The following is an 8,336-nucleotide window of genomic DNA, read 5'->3' on the forward strand; positions in this document are numbered from 1 at the left end:
CCACAAAAGAAAATCATTTGAACTGCAAAATACCCACTAAAATATTAGCCTCCATAATTTATAATGTTAAGAATCTTTCTTTATTATTATAAAGCTTAAAATATTTAGTGAGAATTCTATAAATACCTCCTTCCAAGTTTCAAACTATATTAAGCAAAAACATTTTCCAAAGATGGTGACAAGAAGAAATTCAATTGTTCAAAGTGTTTTTCAATTATGTATTTTATTAGCCATTCTTTTTAATGGCATTCGTGGACAGGAATCACATAATCGAAAGGCACGTTTATTCTCTTTATTCAAATTTTAACATTCTTAATCTACGATAATTTTTCAAGCGTTATTTGAACTGAATTCTATGAAAGAATCATTTTCATAGACTTATTGTTCTTTGAGTTTCAAAGGGTGACTAGAATTAGTGATTCTTTTTCGAATCACTAAATTCGATTATCAAACATCCTCTTTTTTTCTTAATCTTATTTCATGTTGTATATTAAAATTCATCCCATTTTTTTATTAAATCCATGAATACAACTTTTAAATTCATTTACCATTTGGTTTGAAAAAGAAGCCACGAAAATTAACGATGATTTTTCTTTCTTGTCGCAATTAACCCATGGAAAATTTATTTAAATAAATGTTTATCAAAACGTTGAGAAATAGCGACGATTAGAAAGATTTAGTGTCGGGTTTTATACCGACGCCTAGATAGTATTATCGTTGTTAACGACGGTACTTTAAACAATAGCGACGCTTAATACACAAATGCAATGTCTTTTCTCATTAGCGACGAATAAATAAATCGTCGCTATTAGACATTATTAGTAAAATGAGTTCTTTTTTATCCTTTCAAAATACGTTTTAAATTTAAGAATTTATGTAGAATGAAAACAAAATGTCTTGAGAAAGTATTTTGATTTGTCAAAAAAAAAAAGCTTTAAAAGTATATAGGATGTAAAGCTAATCACAATTTTTTTAAGAATTCTAGTTTAACCTAAAGTTACTATATTCATTTTATTTATGCAGGAATATATAGTTTATATGGGTGATTTGAAATTAACATTAGGCATTCCTCCATCTTTATTGCATATGAGCTTTTTACAAAAAGCTCTAGGCAGGTAATGTTACTAATAATAGTTTCTTTTCATTTAAAAATTAATTTTATCTTTTGTTAAAACATTCTTACTGTTTCTTTTTCTTGAACAGTACAACTTCCGCATCAATTATTCACAGTTATAAGATTAGTTTCAATGGATTTGTCGCTCTATTAACTAGTGATGAAGTTCAACGAATTTCATGTAAGTTCATTCATAACCTATCAAAGATATACAAATTATCTAACAAAATGATAAACACGTTTTTTAAATGTATCAATTTCATTTTCAGCGATACAAGGAGTGGTGTCAGTATTTCCAAACAAAATCAATCAAATACAGACAACAAGATCGTGGGATTTCATGGGATTTTCACAAACAGTAAAAAGAGCAACAACAGTGGAGAGCAACACCATTATTGGAGTAATCGATACCGGAATATGGCCCGAGTCCGATAGCTTTAAGGATACGGGATTTGGACCAACACCAACTAAGTGGAAGGGCTCGTGTAAAGGATTAACCAATTTCACTTGCAATAAGTAAGTGTTATTTTGAAATAAACCGAGATCAAACAACCAAATATAAAAGACAAGCAAGAACAAGAACTAATAGCTAGGTTTTACGATGTGAATGCAGCAAAATAATCGGAGCAAAGTATTACAAAATCAATGGAGTCTTCGGCGAAAATGACATCCAATCTCCAAGAGACTCTGAGGGTCATGGATCTCATACAGCTTCAACGGTCGCCGGCGATCTTGTTACTTCGGCAAGCTTTTCCGGTCTCGCTAGCGGCACAGCTCGAGGAGGAGTCCCGTCTGCGCGGATCGCTATATATAAAGCCTGTTGGTCCGACGGTTGCTCAGACGCCGACATCCTCGCAGCATTCGATGATGCTATCAATGATGGGGTTGACTTAATATCAATTTCTATCGCATTCTCCGTTGCTAGACCCTATTTCAGTGATTCAATAGCTATTGGGAGTTTTCACGCCATGAGAAAAGGAATTCTTACGTCAATGGCTGCTGGAAACGCAGGTCCTGCATCTGGGACTATCTCGAATGTTTCTCCATGGGCACTTTCAGTTGCAGCAAGCACGATTGATCGCAAATTCTTTACCAATTTGAAACTGGGTAACGCTGCAACATTTCAGGTAAACCCTTTCTTCATTCACAGATTTTTCTCTATTTTTCTTATTGATTTGATTATTCATTCGTCTCTATAACACAGGGAGTTGCACTGAACACTTTTGATCCGAATGGTTTCTCCCCTATAGTGTATGGTGCTAATGTTCCAAATACAACCGGAAATGTTTCAAGTTCTTTATCTAGGTATTACAAAAATATGAAGAAGATGTGAATTCCTTGTACTTTAATACTAGTAAAGTTGAGTGATAGCCTGCTTCTATATATGCTAGGTTGTGCCAAAAGAACTCATTAGATGCTACACTGGTAAAAGGAAAGATTGTTGTTTGTGACCAATTCAATTTAGGGGAAGGGGCTCTTTTGGCTGGTGCAGCTGGTATGGTGATACGAGGAGATGGACCCAAAAACTATGCTATCGTGTTTTCCCTACCAGCAACTTACGTTAGTGTTAACGATGGAAACATCATCCTGGCTTATATTAGCACAACAAGGTATATATATGTATATATAGAAGAATTCTAAAACGTTTTTGAAATTGTAATTTATTTTTTATGAAACAGCAATGCAACTGCGAGCATATTGAAGAGCAATCAAGTTGTGGATGAATTTGCGCCAAATATTGCAGGCTTCTCATCTAGGGGACCGAATCCTTTAACATCTGACATTCTCAAGGTTTTTATCAGTTTTCCTCTTTTACTGTAATGTTATATATGGTGCTTGATCTTTGTAAAAATGATTTTGTTAAACCTCAATTATAGCCGGATTTGTCTGCGCCTGGTGTTAACATCTTGGCAGCATGGACACTTGCAATTTCTCCTACGGGAATACAAGCAGATAATAGAAGACTTCCATTTAATATCATATCGGGCACATCAATGGCTTGCCCACATGCTACAGCTGCGGCTGCTTATGTCAAATCCTTTAATCCGTTGTGGTCTCCATCTGCTATAAAATCTGCTCTTATGACTACAGGTATATATATATATATATATTCATATTTTGAGAAGCTTAATTAAGTACTCATCTTAAATTTCAAATAATTCTCTTGCAGCCTTTGAGATGAGTGCAAAGACCACTCCACAAGCAGAATTTGGTTATGGAGCAGGTCACATAAACCCTGTAGCAGCCATTGATCCTGGTCTTGTGTACGATGCCAATCAAACCGACTATTTGCAGTTCTTGTGTGGGCAGGGCTACACCGACAAGGAGTTGCAAATTGTGTCGGGTGACAGCAGCACCTGCACCAGTTTTGGGAATGAGACTGTTTGGAATTTGAACATGCCTTCATTTTCTGCCAGTGTCCTTCCTTTACTTACTTTTAAAGTCACCTTCAGTAGGAGAATTACCAATGTTGGATTGGCACCATCTACTTACAATGCCACGGTTCTTGCTCCAGCGACACTGAAAATACAAGTGGTGCCCAATATACTTTCTTTCAATAGTGTCGGACAGACTCAGTCATTCACGATGACTGTTGAGGGAATAGTTACTCTAGGGTCTGTCGTCTCTGGTTCTTTGTCCTGGGTTGATGCAACACACAAAGTGAGAAGCCCCATTGTTGTTTTTTCTAGTATATAAACAAGAAGCTTGGTTCCTAGAGAACCAATGTTCATGGTGTGGTGTGTTGTGCTTTGTCTTCGGGACACTTTAAGATGTGTTAAGTTCATTGTTTTCTTACATTTGTGGTTGTTTTATGTCTATGCAAGTTTCAAATTATAAAAAACAACTATGTTTTATATCTTGGAATTTAGAGTAATGATAAAATAAAGATGGCCTTGTGTTTGTAGGAGCATTACTTTTTAAAATCGTTCCAATTTCAATAAAAAAAATTGTGTATACCATTACATTATCACGAGGAAACTGTTTCAAATAATTACAAGAAATTTGTACCAAAATTATTTCAATAGAAACACATAACTTAGTAGTAGAGTTAATTAATTAACATTCTTAGATTAGTAACATTCCTAAAATAAGTCCAATTAATACATGTGTATTTAATCCGAGGTGGCTAATATTAGTAATGAGGTTCTTTTAATCAAATGGTTCTTAGTAAGAATCCATTTGAAACAAATAGCCAAGTATTAGTATTTACTTTGAATTACAACTCATATCTTAATTAACAAGACATAATAACAAAGGTAACATCTTAGAACACAATTTTTTTTATAACATAACTTGCATACATATAACGTGACTACAAACGTACAATCTTCAATCCAAATGTAAGAAAACACATCTTACAGTTTAGATTAAAACATCCCCGACGATGGGAACACTTAACGACAAAGCACAACACACCACAAACATTGAGGGATCTATTAACATTACATATTTTCAAGTCCCCTCATTAGATTTTTCCTTATTTTATTTCACACAACAAAGGTTTATTACCAGAATTCCCCATGCCATGACATCATATTCTTCAAATAGCATAAACAACAATGGGGCTTCTCACTTTGTGTGTGGCACCTACCCAGGATAGAGAAGCAGAGGAGAACCCTCGAACAATTTTTCCCTCAACAGTCACCGCAAATGATTGAGTTTGTCCGACACTAGAGAAAGAAAGTATGTTGGGCACCACTTTTACTTTCAGTGTCTGTGGTGCAAGAATCGTGACAATGTAAGTAGATGATGCCGCTCCTACATTGGTAACTCTCCTATTGAAGGTGACCTTAAAAGCAGTTGAAACAGGTACTCTGACGGAAAGTGAAGGCAGGTTCAGATTCCAAGCAGTCTCACTCCCAAAATTGGAGCAGGTGGTTTTATCACCTGTGATAATTTGTAACTGCTTGTCACTGTAGCCTTCCCCACACAAGAACTTCACATAGTCGGTTAAATCGGCATCGTAAACAAGGCCGGGATCAATGGCCCCTACAGGGTTTATGTTGCCTGCTCCGTAACCAAATTCTGCTAGCGGAGTTGTATTTGGACTCATCTCGAAGGCTGCAAGAGAATCATTTAAAATTTAACATTGTCTATCTGAATGATTTGATAAACACATTAAAAAAAATGAAAAAGGCTTTTAGGAAAAGAGGGGAGTAAATGAGTTATGAATTGCATATATACCGGTGGTCATAAGAGCAGATTTTATAGCAGCTGGAGACCATGATGGATTGAAGGTTTTGACATAAGCAGCTGCAGCAGTAGCATGTGGGCAGGCCATTGATGTGCCAGATATGATGTTAAATGGGAGTCTTCTATTATCAGCTTGTATTCCCGAAGGAGAATTCGCAAGTGTCCATGCTGCCAAAATGTATACACCAGGCGCAGATAAATCCGGCTACATGAAGAGCAAAAATTTTGGTATAATTTCTTGTATGGTAGATAGATATATTTATAATCTCTAGCTTCAACTAGAATCCACATTTAAAAACACGCTTCTTTTCTCCTTGTATCACATCTATCACAGATTCAAATATGGTTGAACTTAAAGCAAACTCAAAAACAAATCAGATCTTCGAATTCCCCACTCCTCTTCCAGTGAGTGACATTTGTTCCATTTTATTAAAGATAGAAATCATTTTCACAAATTATGATCGAGTAACACTATAATAAAAGAAAGTTATACACAAATTGGAACATTTATACAACCTTGAGGATGTCAGATGTTACAGGATTCGGTCCCCTAGATGAGAAGGATACAATATATGGTGCAAACTTATCAAGAACTTCATTGCTCTTCAATATGATTGCAGTTGGATTTCTGTATCATACAAAAAAAATAATCAAGAAACAAAATTATAATCCAAAACTTTTATAATTCTTCCAAATATTGCAGTAGAATCAAGTATGTGTACCTTGTTGTGTTAATATAGCTAAGGATCTTGCTCCCATCCTTAAGATCAACATAAGTTGCAGGGAGTGCAAACACGTCAGCTGCATCTTTGGGTCCATCTCCTCGTACAACCATACCAGCTGCACCAGCCAAAAGAGCTGCTTCCCCTAAATTATATTTGTCGCATAAAACAATCTTACCTTTTACCAATGTAGCATCTAGTGAGTTCTCTTCGCACAACCTGCAATGTATATGTGTTTTTAGTTGAGATAGCCAGGGTTCAGTGAAAACTATATATAAGTGGAGATTGCTCCTCAAAAATGGTTGTTTTGGGGTAGAGGGATGGAACATTTGACTAAGGAAAGACAAATGATTCCATTCACTTGCTCATAACTTTCATTTATACAAAACAGAACATAACTCATAAGTGAATTGACAAGATTCACTCCTCAAAACATCTCTTCTTTCAAATGATTATATCTATTGTAATGTGATTCTATTTGAATGCAATTTTTGTAATACCTGGATACATTACTAGGAACATTCCCTGTTGTATTTGGAACATTACCAGCATACACTATAGGGGAGAAACCATTCGGATCAAAAGTGTTCACTGAAACTCCCTGCATTATAGAGATGAATGAATAATCAAATCAATAGAAAAAAGAAAAACACAGTATCCATGCTTTACCTGAAAAGTCGCAGTGTTACCCAAGTTCAAATTGGTTAAGAATTTACGATCAATCGTGCTTGCTGCAACTGAAAGTGCCCATGGAGAAACATTAAAGACAGTTCCAGTTCCCGGACCCTCGTTTCCGGCAGACATTGACGTAAGAATTCCTTTTCTCATGGCGTGAAAACTCCCAATAGCTATCGAATCGATGAGATAGGGTCTAGGAACTTTGAATCCGATAGAAATTGATATCATGTCGACCCCATCGTTGATTGCATCATCGAATGCTGCGAGGATGTCCGCGTCTGAGCAACCGTCGGACCAACAGACTTTATATACAGCGATCCGCGAAGACGGGACTCCTCCTCGAGCTGTGCCGCTGGCGAAACCGGAAAAGCTTGCCGAAGTAACAAGGTCGCCGGCGACCGTTGAAGCTGTATGAGTTCCATGACCCTCAGAGTCTCTTGGAGATTGGATGTCATTTCGGCCGAAGACTCCATTGATTTTGTAATACTTTGCTCCGATAATTTTGCTGTATTCAGATCATAAGACCTAGCTATTATTGTTCTGTTCAAATTTTGTTTGAATTTGGTTTATTTGAAAAATGATAAAAAGTACTTACTTATTACATGTAAAACTGGTTAAACCTTTACATGATCCCTTCCATTTACTCGGTGGAGGTCCAAATCCTATGTCTTTGAAACTATCGGACTCGGGCCAAATTCCAGTATCAATAACGGCAATAACGGTGTTGCTCTCGACCGTTGGTATTCTTTTGATTGATTGAGGAAATCCGAGGAAATCCCATGATCTTGTAGTGTGTAGTTGGTTGATTCTATTGGGAAAGACTGACACCACTCCTTCCATTGCTGATAATTAATTAAACCGATACATATAAATGTTCGATTTATTATTTTGTTACGAATTTTGTATATCTTTGAAAAGTAATCAACGAACTTACATGAAATCAGATGAACTTCGTCAATTGTTAGTAGGGCGACAAATCCATCAAAACTATTTTTGTAACTGTGAATAATTGATGCAGAAGATGTGCTACAAAGAGAAAATACAAATTTAAATTTAGAACTACTTTTATATTAAGTAGAAATAAAAATAAAAATTCTTTAAAGGAAAATAAATATTACCTGCCAATAGCTTTTTGTAAAAAGCTCAAATGCACTAAGGATGGAGAAATGTCCAATATTGGTTTTAAGTCTCCCATGTATACTATATATTCCTGCACAAATATAATAACTTTTTTTTTTAATTTGACAATGAATATTATTGAAACTAATAACACTATAATTATATTTTTTTTTTACAAGATTCATTTTAAAACATAACAATACAAAATTAACTACGCAAAACTATCACGACTAAACATCAAACGTGTCGTCGATAACTGCTTAAAGTGTGTTAAAATTAAAGTAAATAAATCGACTAATTAGAGTATTTTTGGATAATGTTATTTTAAAATCAGTATTATCAATTATTATACTGATTTATGTGGTTTATAATGTTAAAATTTATGAAGGATATGATGACTAGATAAGAAGCTACATCAAGAAAATATTATTTAAAATAAAAAATTATGTCAAACTCTTATGTTATTTTTTTAATTATGTCTCTTAAATATGTGAATTTTATAAATAAAA

General features: G+C 35.0%; 2 protein-coding genes across 2 annotated transcripts; one reads left to right on the plus strand and one right to left on the minus strand.

Annotated features, from left to right (window-relative positions):
- The first annotated feature begins 1,038 nt into the window (after positions 1-1,038).
- On the plus strand, positions 1,039-3,965 carry LOC124918016 (cucumisin-like). Its single transcript, XM_047458285.1, has 9 exons — positions 1,039-1,115; positions 1,204-1,295; positions 1,384-1,630; positions 1,728-2,241; positions 2,319-2,419; positions 2,506-2,724; positions 2,794-2,905; positions 2,992-3,205; positions 3,285-3,965. The coding sequence occupies exons 1-9, from the start codon at positions 1,039-1,041 to the stop codon at positions 3,809-3,811; spliced, it is 2,103 nt and encodes a 700-aa protein (XP_047314241.1). The 3' UTR covers positions 3,812-3,965.
- Positions 3,966-4,377: 412 nt separating this feature from the next.
- LOC124918017 (cucumisin-like) lies at positions 4,378-7,903 on the minus strand. Its single transcript, XM_047458286.1, has 9 exons — positions 7,827-7,903; positions 7,643-7,734; positions 7,304-7,550; positions 6,700-7,213; positions 6,531-6,631; positions 6,031-6,249; positions 5,825-5,936; positions 5,300-5,513; positions 4,378-5,176 (listed from the first exon to the last, which is right to left on the minus strand). Exons 1-9 carry the CDS (start codon positions 7,901-7,903, stop codon positions 4,656-4,658), a joined length of 2,097 nt encoding a protein of 698 aa, XP_047314242.1. The 3' UTR covers positions 4,378-4,655.
- Between the last annotated feature and the right edge of the window lie 433 nt (positions 7,904-8,336).

Source organism: Impatiens glandulifera, unplaced genomic scaffold, assembly GCF_907164915.1.
Source record: "Impatiens glandulifera unplaced genomic scaffold, dImpGla2.1, whole genome shotgun sequence".
NCBI lineage: Eukaryota > Viridiplantae > Streptophyta > Magnoliopsida > Ericales > Balsaminaceae > Impatiens > Impatiens glandulifera.

Excerpts from the sequence above, each read along its gene's own strand:
- LOC124918017 (XM_047458286.1), bottom strand. The coding sequence starts at position 7,903 with ATGGGAGACTTAAAACCAATATTGGACATTTCTCCATCCTTAGTGCAT. Across the intron at positions 7,551-7,642 it reads CGAAGTTCATCTGATTTCAT|CAATGGAAGGAGTGGTGTCA; the intron begins GTAAGTTCGTTG and ends ATTAATTATCAG. Across the intron at positions 5,177-5,299 it reads ATCTGCTCTTATGACCACCG|CCTTCGAGATGAGTCCAAAT; the intron begins GTATATATGCAA and ends ATTCTCTTGCAG.
- LOC124918016 (XM_047458285.1), top strand. The coding sequence starts at position 1,039 with ATGGGTGATTTGAAATTAACATTAGGCATTCCTCCATCTTTATTGCAT. Across the intron at positions 1,116-1,203 it reads TTACAAAAAGCTCTAGGCAG|TACAACTTCCGCATCAATTA; the intron begins GTAATGTTACTA and ends TTTCTTGAACAG. Across the intron at positions 2,906-2,991 it reads TAACATCTGACATTCTCAAG|CCGGATTTGTCTGCGCCTGG; the intron begins GTTTTTATCAGT and ends CCTCAATTATAG.